This window comes from Calonectris borealis, chromosome 11, assembly GCF_964195595.1.
Source record: "Calonectris borealis chromosome 11, bCalBor7.hap1.2, whole genome shotgun sequence".
NCBI lineage: Eukaryota > Metazoa > Chordata > Aves > Procellariiformes > Procellariidae > Calonectris > Calonectris borealis.
The window spans coordinates 1,590,125-1,608,829 of NC_134322.1; the positions used below are offsets into that span (position 1 = coordinate 1,590,125).

An 18,705-nucleotide genomic window follows, 5' to 3' on the forward strand; every position below is an offset into this window, starting at 1 on the left:
TCCATCCACATTTATTTGTGCTGGCAGCTCTCGGCCGCGGAGGAGAGACTGATAACCGAGTACTTCGCCCCCGCCTTGGGCACCATCCCCAGCGAGGCAGGACCTTCTCCCCGGCACCGTGCCCGTGTACAAGCAGCCTGGGAAACCTCGTGTTTCTGAACTGGCATTTTCAAGGCTTGCAAAGGCTGTGCCAGCCCCGCGGTGCCTGCCGTGCGACTGGTGCAACGGGTTTCAAACCGGTGGAAACTTCCCAGCACTGAATGGCTGAACCCCAGCTACGGTTTTTGCAGCAAAATAGGAACCGAGCTGAAACACAACCGTGCGAGCAGGACACCCCGGGGGCCTGGGAACCAGCAGCGGGCACAAATCAGCCGAGAGCTTCTGCTGGCTCTTGTTCCTGGGGTCAAAGCACTGGGAAAAGGCACTCGCAGTGGGAAGGCTCCCGGCTGCACGGCTCAGCTGCCTCCCAGGACGCTGTGCTCTGGGTAAAGGCCTTGCCGGCACAAAGCCGGCGGGAGACGGAGCACCCACACCTTCGGCGAAGGTCTGTGCAGACCAAAATCCCGTGGGGAGCGGGACATCCAGCCCTGCATCGGTGCAAATGCCCGGGCAGCTCTGACGAGGGAGCCGGAGCCGCCGGGCTCAGCACCCCGAGCGCTGTCCCGCCGGCAGGCGCGTGCCGGGGGCTGGCCAGGGCCCCCCCAGCAGCATCGAGCTCCGCTCCAGCCTACAGTGGGGTTCACAGCCGCCGCCGCAGCCCCGCTCCCCGCGCTTCTACCGAGGGTGTTTAAAGCTGGAGAGGATGAAAAATAATGAAAAATGAAAAATAGGTACTTGAGCGTTGGCCGGATCCTGCTGCCCTGCTCTGTTGTTAATGGAGAACTGGGGGAGCTGCCGTGGCCGGGTGCAGGGAGCACCGCTGATCTGGGGGGGTCACGGTGGCTCTCGGTGCATGCTGTGGGCAAGGGGCACCTGCGGGAAAGCCTCAGATGGGGTGCCCAGGGCAGGTTTTGGGGGGCCCAGCTTGGCCCAGCAGGTAACTGCTGAGAACTGGGGGCTGAATGGTGCCAGCAGAGGCATCCTGCGGGCTGGGGACAGGGACAGCGCTGGCACATCAGCCCCAAGCTGTGCACAGACCCAGCCCCATGCAGATGTGCACAGCCACCCCAGATGTGCCCACCCCCCCGCAGGTGTGCACCCCCCAGATGTGCCCCTGCACCCCCCCATGCAGATGTGACCACCCCCCCGCAGCCCCCGCACAGCCTGGGGACAGCCTGGGGACAGCCTGGGGACGGCCACCCCCCAAGGGACAGGGGATGCTGGTGGCCCCCGCGCGCGGGACCGGAGCAGAGGCCGTGCCGTGGGTGCCAGCGCTCGTCCCACCCGTGGTCACAGCTCGGTCCAGGCCGCACCCCCCGCACTCACCAGCACCGCGCACTCTGGTTTTAATCACTCCCTGGTTTTTATTTGACTTATGACTGGGCAGGAACATAAAGGTGACTTTTCCCAGCTGGCCATAGCCCAGAACTCGGCCTGTGTTTGCCGAACTGCGGACAAACATCCGCCCTCCAAAAAACGACCCAGTGGGAGCTGCGGGGTCCAGCGTCGCACGCGGAGCTGCCCGGAAAGCCCTGCCAGCCCGGGGAGAGCCGCGGCGGGCTGCCAGCCCCCGGGCACCCACACAGCCCCGGCCCTGGAAGCTGCAGGCTGAGCCCAGATTTCAGGCTGAGCCCAGCTTTTAGGCTGAGCCCAACTTTTAGGGAGCTCTCGCCCTTCCCCTGCCCGAGGCCCCATCGGTCGCCCCAGCCCCGGGCCGTCGGTGCCCAGCACACCAGCGGGTCCGCTGGCCGCTGCCCAGCCCCTGTGCCGGCTGCTGGGGGGTGACCGCGGCCGGAGGGCGCCCGGTCTCCCCTCCTCCTGGCCAAGGGGACCTCACCAAGGCAGCCCGGCTCACCCCCTCCCTCCCGGGCGCGTTACCCAGAGGAGCCGCTGCCGACTCCCCTCCGGGGCTCCCCGGGACCCCCCGGCGGCCTCCGGACCCCGCGGCATCGCGGCGGAGCCGCTAACGGGTGCTTGCAAAGGGAGAACTGGTTAATATTTAATTTAGCCCTAAGCCCGCATGTTTAATTACGCACGTTTAATTCTTCACCGTGTTATTCACGGTCTATCGCAAACCCCGCCGGCGGCCGACCCGGCGCGTCCAGCTCCCGCAGCCCTGCGGGGCCCGATCCTGCGGTGCCCGAGTGCCAGGCAGGGAGCGGCTCAGCCGTGCGGGTGCCCACGGGGGACGAGGGCTCCGCTGGGACCTCTGCCCGCGCTGCCTGCGCTTCGGCTGCAGCACCTCTGCAGCGGGCGTTGCTGCAGCCCCGGCCGGCGCTGCTGGGCACGACCACAGTGCAAATACCAACATGGAACAAGTCACAAGGTGGCAACTGCGGAGTACGAATGCAACGGTTTATTCCGCTGGTCCGAGTTGGTTTTTCCCCACAAAACTCCCATAAAAGGGCGTTAGTTGTCCATAAAGTCACCTCTTGTGAGCTGGAGCTGTTGGAATGAAGACAAGCAGTTGTTCCGGACTTGTGCTAGTTTAAAGCAAAGCGGGGCCGAGCTCATGACATACCTGACTTGCGGAATGGCAAAATGTCCGGAGGTGACGCGGGGCTGGCGCAGGGCTTGCAACGCGTCCCTCGGCCCCCTGCTTCGGCGGGCGTTAATGCCACGTGCGGCCGGCGGGACCTGCACCGTGAGCGGCTCCCCGGGCACACCAGGAGCCCGGGAGGTGCCTGCGGAGCAGCTCCAGCCTCGCCCCGGCGTTTCCTCCCCTCCTCCTCCACCAGCGCCCGTTCCCCACCTCCTGCATCCCGGCGGAGACCCCCGCATCTGGAAAGAGATGGGGGGAGCACCGAGGCGGCCGAGCCTGGATGGAAAAAGGGGAGTCCGGCCAAAATCACCACCCTGGCACGTCCCGGGCAGGGAGCGCGACCCCCTGCCCCCTCGGCCCCCGCACGCAGCCGGCCCCGGCTGCCGGCACAGCCCAGCTCATTTCTGGCTGCGGCCTGCCTTAATTAATATTTTTAAATACAAAATGAATATGCTGACACATTCTGCTTACAGGGCGTGTGAGACGGGGGAACGTGCCAGCGCTGACATTACTATTAAATTTTTGGAGGCCGTGGGGGTACGGCAGCCCCAGCCGGGAGCGGGGATGCTGGGGGGAGGGAGGAGAGCGGCTGCGGAAAACCAGCGGGGAGGGAAGCGGGTGCCGAGGAGGAGCCACATCGTGGGAGAGGAGCCAAACCCTCGCTGGAGCACTGGGACTCCACGGGGAAAATCACCCCCGGCCCTTCCTCGCCATCCCTGGCACCCTCCTCATCGTCACTTCCTCGGAGTTTCGCCCTGCCTGCCCGAGGCACCCGCGGGCACAGCGGGATACGGCCCCGCTCCGCACGAGCCGGGCCCAGTGCATTAAAGAGAGCAATATCCAGTATTAATATTTAATTCTCTCTAAGCAGCTCATCTCCCGGCTGAGCACCCAGCAGCCCGTCCCGCGGTCCCTGGGCAGAGGGAAAAGGCATTTACCACCGGCTGCTTCTGCTGACATTTGATTGTTCAAACAAGGCCCAGGGAAAACAAAAAGCTACAGTGAAATATCGGAGCATTTAATAAGATCCAGCCAAGCCCTGCGAGCGCTTGGGATAAAGGCGGGATTTTAATAAAAAGGCTTCTTTATGATCAAATTAATGGGTTAGTATTCCCCACCCAAGCGATGCCATTTGGATTTTCTTTTTTTCCCGCTCCCAGTAATGGGCTTTGTAGAAACAAGTCTTTGCAGATGCCTGCTGGAGAGGAGCGGCTGGGCGCAGGAGATGTGTCCTGCGCCGTGCACATCTGCCAGCGCAGGTAAGGCAGCTGCCGCCCCCTTCGCTGGAGCCCCGCTGCGCCGGGGAGCCGCGTATTTCCTGACGGCGGTGACAGAAAGCCACTAAACCATGATGAATCCATTTAGAAGGGAGTGCCTCGAGACGATGGCATCGCTTAAGCTCAGGAAGGCAATGAGAGCGGGCTTATAAACAGGGAAAAATCTTTAGAGCAGCATTTCTGCTGATCGAGGGGGGCACAGGGGGTGAGGGAGGGAGGGAGGGATGGAGCCGCAGCGGGATGGTGCGGAAGGGAGGCTGTACGTGGAGCATTTTCCCACTAGCAAATACTATTTATCTACACTAATCTAGAAGAACAAAAAAAAACCCAACAGAGACACACCTCACCTTCGCCACCACCAAGAGCACGACCTGGTACCGGCATCTGCAGACGCCGAGGGCAAGAGCAGAACCTCACGTGCTTGAGGCCGGGCCAACACTCTTGCTCCTTCCCACGCTTGGCACCAGAAGCCTGACCTGGCTGCGACGAGCCATCGCCTATTGCCCGTGCCTCCTTCGGGGCAGCAACAGGCCCCCAGCAGCAGGCTGGCTGGCTCGCCAAGCGCTCCCAGAAAGTGCTTTGGTGCACTCGCAGCACGAGGGTCCACCAACCCCCGGCCTAAAGGCTTGGTGACACCTCGAAAGGGGCAGTAACTCCTCCACCGGCGGACGGACGGCCTTTCGTGGCAGCTGGCAGGAGATGCACGGACCTGTCTGTCCTGGCGGGTGCAGACGGACAGACTGCCCTCGCCTGCACCGACGCCGAGCCTGTGCCGCTCGCGGGATGGCTCCTCTGCTCGAGGGCAGCGGCACGGCGGGGTTTGACCCCTTCCAGACCACGGCAGGCACGTGGACTCCTCCGAGATGGGAAACGCCACAGCAGCCACGAGAGCAGGACCAGAACCCCGCTGCTCCCCCTCCCACCCTCTGCTCGTTAGTGGTTATTACCGTGGCACGAGGTGCTCCGTCCTGTAAATCTTCAGTTCAACCCAAGGAGAGCTACTCGGCAAGTTGCTTAGAGGTACAAATTCAACACGATGAGCTCTCAAAATATTTACTGTCCCAAAGATTCAAGCCGTCGAGTGCCAGGATGCCTTTCAACATTTGCACTTCACCATTGCAAAACTTCACCTTGTTTAATAGGTTGAAACGCTGAGCGCTTGGCATTTAAATGGCTCCTGCCGCTTTTGGAAGAGATTAGTAAAGTACAGAAGCAGCTATTTAACATTCAGGAAGTGCAACGCATCCCTGGGAGTTATCAGTCACTCCAGGCAGATGGTAAACGTATCTCCCTTCACCACAAACTGAGCAGCAAACATTCAAATTCATCACCAAGACAACATATTTAAATCCGCTTCTATTTTCAATTCATACCTTTTTAACAAACTGCTAAGTAATGAAAATCAGTATTTTCACCCAAGCAGTTGGGAGACGGTCCTGAAGCTCTGCCCGGCGGCGGAAGATGGGAGGTTTGCTCCACGCATTTCAGTCACGCACAATTATTCACGGCCAAGTCAAACGTGGCATCCTGGGCGCAGGTCACGTTTACAGCCAAGGAGGCACCGACTTTCCGTCGACCAGGAAAAGTTAGCTCCGATTTAACGGCACTTCTGCATCAAGGTGGGAAGTGTCACTTCAGGCACGGAGTGGCTAAGGCAGAGGTGACCTCAATCCCAATTTCAGGGGGGGAATTTTGGTAGGACTTGCACATTTTTAGTGAAAACAGAAGTTAAGAGACTGACGCATTTCCTGCACGTTACGAGCAACCTCAGCGGACCACCTGCCGTCTTTGTTAGTGACCAGTTAGTTAAAATTGCTATTTAACAAAACCACACAAACTCAAAATGAGATGCATTTAGCAGAAATAACTCACATCGGCAACGTACTGCGTGAACTTTACTTGAGCAGACAGACAATATACATCTGTGGTCCTTAACCCAAATCAGCAAACTCCTAACTGTTGAAGAAAGAACGTTTTCCATCTTACTTAGAATCAAAACCTTCTAAAATTCCCTAAAAGGAGACATCTCAGAACCAGTAAGACGATTGCTCAGCAGGGCTCACCTGCAACCACACGTAGGGCAGAAGGTACCGACTGAAATAATGAAAACGTCCCACCTTTGTCTTAAGATAAAAAAATTTATTTTACAGTCTTATAAAGCAGCTTTACATTAAGCACAAACGTTGATCCATTTACTTTGTATATAAACATAGTAGAACCTTTCCCTCTGCAAAAAGTCATGTCTCGCTGTATATAAAACTAACATGTGCACATTGTGCTTAAACTGCAAAGTCTGTACAGCTTTACAAAGGACTACCCTTTACAAGAGCATCCTGTAAACAATTTATTGCATATTTAACACATGGTGTATATCCCACATGTAAAAAAAAAGTAGAAAAAATAAAGTACAATTACAAGGTGAATGAAAATAGCAGCTTTCAGTGAATGTCTTGCACAATGGCCGAGAGAAGAGCACTGCCACACTTGTACAGTTGTGCTTGTGTGTCACCGGTTTGCACATACCCATGCGCACTGTGTTTCCCACGAAGTCTATGTACAGGAAGCCTCATGGAAGGATTAAACAGGTCTTAGCGACTAAGACCTTTGTCAGTTTGAAGACTGAAAACAAACAAAACCCAACTTAAGTGAATTCGATGAAGTTATGGGCACCAGTCTCCAATAATCCTCTTCCACTGCACAACTCAATTAAAAAAAAAAAAAAACACCAAACAAAAACCAGGAGAAACCCCCACACTGTCTCTCTTCGGTTCTGATGGTGGTTGGTTTAGTTTACACGTGTGCTAAGGCCGACAAAAACGCGATGGAGGTGTTACGGATCAGGTGGGCTGACAGGACCGACGGCGTTGGCACGGCCAACCTACGCTTCTGAGCTCACCTATCCAAGCTGCCGGGCTGACTCACACGAAGCACTGAAAGCTCAGCGACACTGCAATTTTTCAACTGGCATTAATTAAAGAAGAGGAAATTGTGGCCTCCATAAGGCACCGACACCATCTCTTGAGCAGTGCCCAAAGAGTCTCTCTAGGTTCTCCAAATCCAACATGGGCAAAAGATGGAGGAAACACGCAGGAGAAAGATGTTTGTGTTTGCAGTAAGGACCAGTCGTTCGTAAAGGAAGCACATTTTTCTGGGTTTTGTGTGTGTGTGCGTGCGTGTGTGTATACACATGTACGTAAAAAAAAATTCACCTCTGCTACCTTTGGTATTGAAATTTCTCCTGTGACATCCACTTCCCATATTAATTGATATGATCGTAGCATGCGTTTGCAAAGATCAAGTAATTACAAAATTATTTCAAATATCTGCAAGAAATAGAAAAAGCATCAAAAAATAGAGAAAAGAAAAAAAAAAAAAATCAAGATGCATATTGTCCTTGTGCCCAGCCTTTTTGTGATTTGAATGAACTTTGTCCTCAGTAGGATCATCTTAAGCTTAACCCCCACCTACATGTACAACACGGAGTAGGATCAGTGGAAAAACCCCAAGGCTGATAGGTGTCCCTCCCATGCCGGCGTATGTCGGGAGCCTTCCAGGCCGGGACTCTCACAGCAAACACCAGCGTGCCTCAGCAGAGCTGGTAAGGGGGCCTTTGCTACGCTGCCAGACCAACACCCCCCATCTAATGTGCGACCGGTTGGGTTTACTCTTCTGGATCAACCAGGACGCTACACGCCCAGAAGGCAAGCTAACGGTGGGTGTAAAGGGTTGATAAATAGGAAGAAGAAACCGCCTGGTTTCTTCTGCATTGCAACAGTACAGTGAAAGCGTTTGGGTTCGGACGCGTGTGCTCGGTTATTGCACGAGTACCCTTGCTCGCCTGGCAGAGCCACGAAGACAAAGCACAGCAAAAAGCCAGTGCTGGAGATGGAACAACCCCTTACACGATGAGTAAGACAGCAGGCAGAGGTGAAACTTGGTATTAAAGCACAGGTGGAGCTGGAAAGCCCTCTGGGGTAATTTTAATTTTTAAAATGCTTGATATACTCAAGCAGGTTAAAAATGAAAATCACCGTAGGAAAACCTTAATTCCAATTGAATTTCCTGCGCGCTACTCAAAACGAGCTCCACGTCACACTCAGGAATTCAAGACAAGTCTCCCAAAGAATGAAGTTGCCAAAGCTTGGAGAAATCTCTCAGATGTAATTAAAAAATACAGTAGAAAACATCGGGCTCCATGACAAGAGATTCCAGCTACCAGGGAGGAGAAGACACCAGCAAACCTGACGGGCGATGGTAAATTTGGCTTTGTAAAAGGGGGTGGCACGGCTGCAGGCTTTGGGAGGGCCGCGAGCCCCACCGAGTTGTGCTTACGTGTCGTGACCTCGAAGCCTGCACGCTGTCTGTGTGTTTTCCGTCCACACGTCTGTAAAGAAACCATACAGCTAAAGGGTCTCCATACAGAGAATTGGAAGGAAAAAAAAAAAAAAAGTAGTGTATTTTTCACCCCAAGAAAAGAATCTGTATCAAAAAAACCCCACCTTTAAAAAGATACACCGTCAACTACCCAGGCTACAAGTGAATACACATTTACGGCATTACACCACAGGAGCTGTTATGCTGTTCCAACATATACACACATAACTCCATTTTAAAAGAGGCCACAGACTAACTTTTCAGGCAAGTGCTGGACTTTAGAGACCTGTATGGCTTCTGCAAATATTTTCCTACAAAAAGGAAAAAAAAAAAAAAAACAAACCAAAAAACGTCCCCAAACTCAGGAGCACAAAGGGGTTTTGCTTCGTGCAGATAGTTTCGCTGTGGAGCACTAAGGACAGGTGAAGTTCCCGAATCCTCCCCATCAGACCCAAATATTTTCACACTGGAATGCAATGATTTCACGAGATCAGTTTTAAGGATCACTTCTTTGAAACGGTCCATAAAAAGTGTAGGATGCAACCTTTGAAAGCGTACCTCTGCGAGGCAGCAGGACCGAGGGGTTTGGTTGTAAGCTCTAGTTGTGCTTTGCCCGGCCGCCTCGCAGGTAGCTCTTCCACCTCTTGACGAACTCTTTGAAGATGGGGGACTCGTCTATCGTGCTGAGGAGCTGGAGCTGGTTGATGTGGGTGGTGTGATAGTCCCATCGGGCCAGGTTGGGAGCGGTGCCGAGCATGAAGTGCCGAAGGTCGTAGATGGTCCCTGAGCCGGTGTCGTAGAGGGGAAGCATGGCCTTCAGGGACTCCATGCCCCGCTCGTAGAGGACCCGCGCCTCCTTCCCCAGCTTCTCCCCAGCCGTTTCTTTTAAGTCATACAGCCCGATTAAGGAGTACATGAAACCGTTGAGCACGAAGGAGCTGGGTGAGGTCGGGTACTCCTCGTACCAGTCGTGACGGTTCATGAAGACGGCTTTCACCCCGCGCTGCTCCGACGGCAGCTTGTACGGCGCCGTCGCCCGCAGAGCCGAGCTGAGGAACGCGTGGTCCTTCGTCAGCAGGTACGCCCGCACCAGCGTCGAGATGGCCTGTCCTTGCGCCATGGCCGAGTACCAGCCCGGGTCCAAGGACTTAAATCCTTCCCCCAGCTTCCTCATCACCATGATGGGCCAGCCGCCCCTCTCGTCCTGGTTCCTCACCAGCCAATTGCTGGCAGCGAAAAAAGCTGCCATGTGAGCGGTGGCCGAGATGGTGACGTTATCGAGGAAGCCTCTGCCCTTCGCTACCAGCCTCACCACTCTCTTGGGCATGATTTTGGTCTGCTTCACAGCTTTCGTGTTCGAGAGGCCAACGCCTTTCCGCAAGTCGGTGACCAGGTCCCTGGTGAGGGTGCTCCAGCTAGTCCTGGGGCCGATGCCGTAGTAGATGTCTCGGTCCTTAAAAGCGATGAGCTGGGTGTTGGAGACGTAGTGCACGGTGAAGAGCTGGTTCTTCTCCGTCGTCTCGAGAACCACAGAGATGCTCCCGTTTGTTATGAATTTGAGATCAAAAGAAATAATAAAATCTCGGGTGTTCCCAAGCTGCAGAGATACCCCCTCGGTATTTTCTGCAAAACAAACAAAAAAAGCCTTGTTCAGTGATAAAGCACTCATTTCTCCAAAACGTTTAAGCTACGAAGTGCCGCTTCCAGAGGTAAGCCCTCTTACCAGGCAGGATCCAAAAGCTTTTAGGGCAGCCCATCAATAATTCAATCATTCTTTCTGCGCGCTATCATATATTATTTAATTAAGGATAAAAGTAAATCCGTGAGCGAAGGCCGACTCCCGCCGCACCGGGGAGAACTCGTTTGCCTCTTACATTAACACGCTGCAGCACTTCGCTGCGGAGCAGAAGTGCCAGGGGCTGATCGATGGCTTTATCAGACGCTTCTGGTACCTGATCGATGGAGGAGTGCAACGGGCACCAGCAGGATCTGGGGTAAGGGAAAGGGCCACCAAGGCGGGGGTCTTGCTGCTGCCTGCAGTAGGTCTTACTGCTGCCAGGATGCAGGACAGGCAGAGCCGGACTTTTCCTACAGGATGGGGCACCGCAGCCAAGCTGCAAGAACGTAGATGCTGCGTGATTCTCCTCTTCTGTAATTCAAAATAAAAACCAACAACCACCCTTTTGTTCCAAACTGAAAATTTCACTTGGCAGAAAAGACATCAAAAACGCGGCGCCGCTTGAGCAGTCGCATTTCTGCATGAAGCTCTGCTTTCAGCAAAAAAAAGCCGGCAGTGCTCAGACGCAGGTATTTAGGATCCCCCCAGGACTAATATTTAAATCTGTGACTTTCTTCTTTCCCAACCTGGCAGTTCCGAAAACCAGTGCGCTGATTAGTTTAACGGGGACAAAAAGAAAAGAATATAGACAGACTAACGTGTTAAAGTATTTATTAACCTCTCCATTGGCAAAACTCAGTTTAATTAAAAAAAAATTAAATAAAGCTCCTAGGCAATGCCACATAATGAAAACCCACTGTTCTCTCGCAGGCTAGATTTTAAAATGTAAAATCAACTCCTCCCCAAAAAAACTATACTAGAAGATCAAAGGGCTAATTAGTTTGTAAGGCTGTGTGCAAATCCTGTAGCTTTGAAGGCACAGAGGGATGATAAACACTTAAAGACAGTCATCTTATATTAACGGCTTTCTATAGAATAAAATTCTCCCGCGCGAGGGAATTGTTTCCTTTCCGCTACTTCTCCATGTGTGAAATGCCCTATAAATACTTCTACGTGCAACCAACAAGTTACGGCCCGCTTCCCCCGCGTAGCAGAGGCTTTTCCCCATCTCCCAAACCAATCTATGGCATTTCGCACCAGGACCGTTTCCACGTCTTGCGCTGGAAGGTGCTATTGTACGGGACCTATTATTTTGACTGAATGTCATGTTTTTCAATCTTTTAAAGTAAAAGCTTCACTCCTTTGAGTTTTGGAGATCAGCATCTGCTTTGGGAGAAGAAACCGAGCCCTTTGTTACACAACATTTTGTTCCTATGAAAAATCTAATTAAAAAACCCCACTCGCAATTCCCGTCAAGTAAGTTTTATGGTTCCTTGTAAATAAATGCTTGTGTGATAACAAAGTGAATTATAATAGAAGGGGAAAAAAAGAGTTTCAAGAAGCGAAAGAGAACTAAAGGCTGCCCGTTGTTTGCACTGCCTTAAGCGCCTAAAAATCCATTACTTAAGGCCATCTAAGATGAGTGGATGCATACCACGGCCTTCGAGCCCCCCAGATTGCTCTGCCATCAATAACGGATGAGGAGAGAATACAGAACAGATCTTTTAGCCTTTCCTCTCCCCGTATTTATCTACTACAAAGACACAAGAGTGTTCGACAATTTTTTCCCTAGAGACCCAGGCCTAAGGTGCCAACTGAAAATTACTTCATTGTCTTTTTAAGTAATGGACTCATTAATTCTAATGGGTATTGATTGAGGGAAAATACATTACGTCCTTATTAATGAGCCTGTCCTAGCACAAAGGAAACTCTTGCATGAAATAATGAATTTCCCTGCTAAGTACGAAACAGAACACGGTAAATTGAAGAGACGGCAACAAAATGCCTCTTGCACATCTGCAGGTGAAGGAGAGCGCCCGTATGCAGCCCCAGATCTTCACCGTCCTCTGCAAATACCTGCGCAGCACGAGGGCAGCTGCTCCCTCTTGCTGCCTTGTTTAAGGCAACTTGGGCTAGCCAGAACTAAGATCTCAAATTTAGCAAAAAATTTAGTTGCATGCCAATGAGGAAAGAGATCCCGGGTCCAACCGGAGAGCTGCACGTGCTACACTGAAAATAGACCTTATCTATCATCTGTCAACATCTGCTTATCACACGTCAGCGCTATTTCCCAGGCTTCACAAATGGTTCCATTTTTTTTTTTGCTTCTATTTTGAGACAGAAGCTGAGAGGCTCAGGAAACGCGACTGTAGCTTCTCATTGCCCTCCATGCACACATCCATGCATTTTTTCATTAAAATAGTGTTGAAAAAGCAGTGATAGAGAGAAAACAGAAGAAAAGAAAAACTCCAGAGGTACAGAAACGAGATGACATTCTCAGGTGTGATCTTAAGGATGGGAAGTCACGCAGGATAAATGAAAACACATTAATCCCAGCAAGTCAAAGCTCCCCTGATACCATCTGTGCAAATTAACAGACGTGGCTTAGCTGCCACGCATGTAGGATAACCCACCTGGAGCGACAAACTGTTTGACACTGGTGAACTTGGCTTTTTCTGATACTGTGGAGAGAGAACAGCCTTTCGGCACCGTCCAGTCCACGGACCTGCCGGTTTTGTCCTTCTCTTCGGCCGTTTCGTACACCTCGATGTGAGGTGGTTTCTCCGTCAGGTTTTTACTGTAGTGACTTAACCCGTACTGTGCAATCTGGATGGGGTAGAAATAGCCTTGAGGTCCCCACTGCGTGGACAACGGCACACCTACGAGAGAGGAAGAAAATGAGTATTTTATTGGCACATTTTCAAAAAAACAGTGTTTGCAGCCTTGCACACTCCTCCTCCTTACCCCATCACTCCTTACTTCTAGCAAATGATATTTCTAGGCTTCACCATTAATTAGACTTGAGGAAAGTCCTGTTCAAGGAGTGAGTTGCTCCCATTAACACCGAGATCCGTGACTAGTCAAAACGAAGCAGATTTGAGTGGCAGAGAAGTCCTTATCATGATCTTCCATACATTCTCATTTAATTGTTTACTGAAGCATCATACTTCTTTTAAAATGCATTTAAAATGCCCTAACGGATTTTTCCCCCCTGCCCCAGAGACCAACAAATCTCCAAACGATGTTACATCTAACAAAATCCCTTTAACGCCACATAAATCTTTGCAAATCTAGGGTATATATTATTACTAGATTTTGGTAAGAGTTATTTGATGCTAAAAGAGCAATTTACCCAGCATCTACAAATCTGCTCCGATTACCTTGGCTCCCCTAAGAGCATTACAAGCACAGTCTGAAGCGATACCTGCAGAAACCAGCCAAGCTCTCCATGCAACACCAGCAGAATACGCCCCAGTTCTTCCACCCAAAGCTGTCCCTTGTCCTCAGAGCTACTGCTCCAGCCCAGCCGACCCTGGCATTAACCCTCCACGCACACCTCCCTGTCCCAAAAGCTGGCAGTCTCGCAGGAGAGCACACCTCATTTAGGGTTAGGGTGATTTTAGATTTAAAAGCCTGCACCGACCAGAAGAACCCCCCGGAGCACCACCTCTTTAGAGGATTCAAAGCAGGAAGATCACAGAGGACATCTTCTGTAGCCTGATGGATTGGATTTCACGTTGTACGAGCTCAGGCAATGTCACATAGCCATGCTCGATATAAAACTTCCACCCTCCGAGACGATCGTTAGCAGAGATCCACCTGCAGAAAACCCTGCCACGCTCCAGGCTCTCCTCTGCCTGCCCTTCACCAGCTCCCAGGAGCTGCGGCCTCGAGTTTCGGGTGGAAAAACCCTCGTGCCATAAACTGCCTATTGCATCACCGGCTGCGCGGGAAATGGAAACAAACGGTGTGGAGGAGACTTATGTATACACATACCTCCACAGGCAAGCAAACACACAATACTTAAGATACGGATAAAAGCAGGATTCTTCTAAAGTCCTGAATTTTATTTGGAACAAATTCTCCACCACTAAATATGAATCCAAAGGGAATATATCATTGTGACCCTCTTGCAGGAAACCAAGGGTATTTAGTATCGTAAACCTTTGTGCGCACGTAAGGAAAGAAAAAAGAAGATGAAAATAAACAAGTTGGCATTTGCACCATTTTCCCCCTTGGCAATGTCAAGCTCAGAAATCAATTTCTTCTGAAATCTGGTACAATGAAAAGATTACTTAAACTAAATGTAAAAAGATACACTTTCATACATATTTTGGTGCCTTGTGTTACTAATAAATATTACTGATGGAGATGTGATGGCTTACTGCTGCCTAAAGAGAAAACCATCACAGGAAATATTTAAATACCGTGTATTATCTCCACTCCTGGAAGCCAGCTCACTGATTAATGCTAAACATTTTCAGTTAAGGGTGCATTCACTGAGACTGAAAGATGCAAAAAAAAGAAATCTGCTATAACAGCTTTACTTGAAATTTATACAAGATGACAAGATTAAATTCCCCAGGTCATAGGACATAACACCACATTAACCTTGCAGAAAGAGAGAAGGTGAAAATATAACACGAGGTTTTTTTCATCATGCAGCAAGATGAGAATCTCTAGGGCTGGAATGATGCAAGGCAAGAGCCTAAAACTGTCTGAGAATGTATTTTAACATTAAACCCCCTTCCCTACAAACTACAACCATTTCTCTTCTCCGAGCTGTTTGCTGGATGCCAATAACTCTATTGCCTTTACAAAACCCAGGCTCTGGCACCACACTTCACAATGACAGGTCTTAAATCACATGCTGCAGAAAAGCAAGGTTTATAGATAAACAACCACATTGTCAAGCATTAAGCTCGCTGGTCTCTCGAGGTTTAGGTAGAGAGCAGCTACGCACAACACCTCGCACGCACATGCGTGCAAGGCAAGAGGCTGCCGAATCTGTCCTGGTTCTCAATTAGTTCTTACTGAATTTCAGCTTTTTGCTGAAAAACATCACAAGAACTGCGGGGTCCAGTTGCAAGGGGCATCTCGCGCATCTTCCGCATTTCATATAAAAACTGGTGGGGCTCCAAGACCTAGGTCCAAGCCCACCCCCAACAAAAGCAGCACCCGTGGCTATTATTCATATTCACAAGCTGTATTTAATCAGCAATGACTGTAGCAATTAGAAAGGAAAGCCATCTCCTCAGCCTCTCATGGATGTAAACCCTGAGCAGGGCAATGCTCACACGTCGTGGATGCGTAGTTACCAGGATGCATTCGCACCTTTCAGAAAGCCCCGCGTTTCAGAGCCCAGTTTCCCTTCCTTGGCAGATATAATGAGGATGAGAGTTAAAAACGTAATAAAAATGTGAGAGTAACCTTAAAAAAAAAAAACAACCGACATACCCTATGCATTTGTTTATGTGAATCCTTTACAGACAAATTAATTGCATGACGTGCCAGCTTTCCGCAGAGACTGTATCATGGGAAGAGCTCATATCAACACAGCAGAGCATCACCGAGATGCACGAAAATTAATGTATTTTATTAAGTAAAAGTTGGTCTTTAATTTATGAGGGGTCACAGTGTCACATTCCGTAATAAAGTCATTAATTTTTTAATATGAAACCCAACAAGAATTTTCTGCGATCAAATCTTTGCCGAGACGCGGGAATACCTTGCATCCTAATTACCAATTGCACAGTTTATCAAAAGTGCAAATTGGAAAGGTTTTACCTTATATTAATCTCAAGGCGAGGCCATGCCCTGCCTGCCCCGGGCACGGCAGCGCGGTGATGCCCATTTACCTGGACCGCGCACAGGACGAGCTTTGGCAAGAGCTAAGCCCACGCTGCTGAGCAAAACCCTCCCCGCTTGCTCTGGAGCAGCCCAGCGGTGAAGCTTCGACTGCTGCACCTCCAGCGCTGCCCAGCAATGCAAGGAGACGGGATATTGTCAAACCTGAAGACAAAACCCCAAATATTAAGCTGCCTGTGAGCAGCCAGGCTGTTCTACAGGTGCTGGCAGTGCCGTTTGGCTCAGAGCATGGGGCTGTATCTGTGCCCGCAAGGAAGCAGGAGCCTCCTCAGACAGCATGGCCAGGCTTTTTTATTTAATTTTAGATTTTAAAATAGTTGTGGCAGATAAGACAAGTGTCAACAACAATGCCAAAACCTGACACCAGCACCATAAGAAAGTGTCCTGGCACCTCTGGAGTCTGCTGCAACCAGTAAAACTGGCGATGATAGAATAGTTTGGGTTGGAAGGGACTTCTAAATGTCGTCTAGTCCAACCCCCAGGATGCAGGATGGGAGCCGGGAAAACTTGGCACGAAGCAGAGACTGCGCACGATTTCCCAAAGCTTTTTTTATCGAGGCTATCATGACAAAATTAAGATCGCTTTGCATCTCAAATGATGGCAGCAAATCTTAAGAAGCATTTCAACTATATAAAAAAAAAAAAATACTCGACACCAACCTTCAACACCACTTATGCACTTCACTCTGTCTCGAACTTCTACGTTGTAGCCCTCGAAGGACATGAAGACCCCGTCGGGGTGGTAAGGTGCTCGCTGTGTGTATACTTTGGAGTAGCTATGAGAGAATTCAAACCTGTCATAACCATCGTACTGCGCAATTTTCCCATAAACCTCAAAGTATTTCTCTACCCAGCTGAACGGCAGGAAGACCTCGTTGCCTTCCCTCCTCCCTTTAATGGTGTGCTCGTCATTGATCAGACAGTCAATCTCCTCGTACTTCAGCCCCGGGGCTTTGTTGCCGTTGAAGCCCCCCGCGACGGGGGGAGCCTTCTGCTGCTCCTGGGGCGATGCCTCCTCGCTCTGCTGCCGGGCCGGGTCGCTCTCGGAGGCGGCGGCTCGGCGTTCGGGGCCGGCGAGGCTGCGGGGGAAGGGGCCGGCTCTGTCGGAGGAGCATCGGTTCCAGAGCAGCACCGTCACCAGGGTGAAGAGGGCGCAGATGATGATCAGAGTCTTGTAGTTGACCCGAGCTGCCAAGCAACGCATATTCACACCATACCTGCAAAACAGAGAGGGCAGAGCTTTTCAAGTGGCGGTGCTTAAAGCCGGAGCTGTCGGTTCTGCTCATTGGGAGCCCCGGTAGAGCCTGTCCGAGGGGAGCATCGCCACGAGCTCACCACGATGGTGTTCGGTGGGAAGGGGACAAGGTGGGGGCAGCTAGAAGAGAATTTGGGTTTTTCCAGCTCTCCAGAAGCAACGAGATCAAACGTACCAAGCCATGATTCACCTCCCGGCTGCGACAACAGCTTGTTACACCAAATGCAAAGGACGCAAAGAAACAGCGGTGATCGCAGGGCAACTGCTTCTGAAGTAAAAGCTTGACGCTAATGAGATGCTCAGCAACCACCGGGAATCAGCAAACAAACTCTCACCAGCCTCGGCGCACAGGAGGGAGAGAAATCCTCAGCAGAATATAGCCACCACCTACCCAGCACCGTGAAAGAGGGATTTCCAACAAACCAGCCCTACAATCAAAACCTGAAGCCTAGAAATATCCGTAGTTCACACAGCTGAAATCACCAAGATATCTACATAAAAACAGATGGCTATTTTTGCTTTTTTTTTAAAAGCACAAACTATAAACATTTTCTGAGATGAAAACGCAACATTCAAGGCTGGGTTGATTCTTGACTTTACCACACCTCAAATGCACTTTTAAAACAATAACGTGGATGAGGAGGAGCAAGCGGGCTGGTAAGGAAGGACCGGCAGGGACAGTGCCGGTGGCCCTGAGCCAGGAGCCTGCTGAAGAAGCGAAGGAGGGACCGGGAAAGCACGGGACTGTCCCCGGGGACAGGACTCCACGGACACGCTTGGGGGCTCACGTGTCCTGGTGCCCCAGGAGAAGGCAGAAACTATGTAAACCCTCTCTCGGGACTTTCTTTTATTTTTTTTCTGCAAGATAAACCTCCTGCTGCATGAAGCGTGCTCCAACACCACTGGAAAGGAGCAAGGCTGAGCAGCAGGGAAATAAATCCAGAAATTGAAGTGATTTAAGCACGTTTGCTCAGAAGACCCTACTTTTGCTGAGGAATGAAGTCCTTTAAACAAATGACACGCATTTTTCAAGTGCGCAGGATTATTTAAGATACACTTCATAAAATCCTTATTAAACAGAAGTTTAATTTCGCCTCCCCCGTAAGCCGCAGTATCAGAGCCGCTAAGTTAAGTTTTAAACCCTTTGCTTAATTGCAGCCCCATCTGACATCCCCGGGGGCCGCTCGGCAGCTGAGCCGGGGGCTCGTGCAGCCCTAGACGTGCCACGAGCAGCGGTGATTTCAACAAGGTGCTCCAGAAACAGCTGCAGATGTTGCAGATGTTCTGCTGATATGCAGGAGTTAACCATCCAGCAATTAAAAGGAGTTTCACCTCAAGTTCTGCAGCCCCCCCCCCCTTTTAAATGGAAATAATCAATTATCTCTCACCAGTTTTATGCTTCCATACTGTAAGCACCATCTGGTCGTTTAAAACTGGACTTTAAAAGATACGTGTCCTATTTTCTGAAAGCCCAGTTTACTACAAGCTTTTAGAGAACATAAATTTCTATATAATTGTATTTTTATGGAAATGCTAGCATAAGAATAAATCCAATTTTCTGCATCAGCAGATAATTTTTAGTGATGATGCTTTCAGGATGACCTCAACAAATATGCTCTGCTCTTTTTACACAAAGGGATAATTCACTTTTAAATAGGGAACGACATTTCTG

General features: G+C 50.6%; 1 protein-coding gene across 3 annotated transcripts in view; it reads right to left on the reverse strand.

The window, feature by feature from the left end:
- Positions 1-6,042: 6,042 nt before the first annotated feature.
- Positions 6,043-18,705, reverse strand: part of GLCE (glucuronic acid epimerase) — a 55,589-nt gene continuing 42,926 nt past the window's right edge. For 2 of the 3 annotated variants that reach the window (XM_075159692.1, XM_075159691.1), the window contains exons 3-5: positions 16,439-16,995; positions 12,544-12,789; positions 6,043-9,915 (exon numbers count right to left, since the gene is read on the reverse strand). In XM_075159692.1, coding sequence (XP_075015793.1) covers positions 8,891-9,915; positions 12,544-12,789; positions 16,439-16,982 — 1,815 coding nt within the window. In that variant the 5' untranslated portion in view covers positions 16,983-16,995 and the 3' untranslated portion in view covers positions 6,043-8,890. Of the gene's footprint in view, positions 9,916-12,543; positions 12,790-16,438; positions 16,996-18,705 lie in introns of those variants that run through there. The other variant, XM_075159693.1, reaches the window with a different exon arrangement.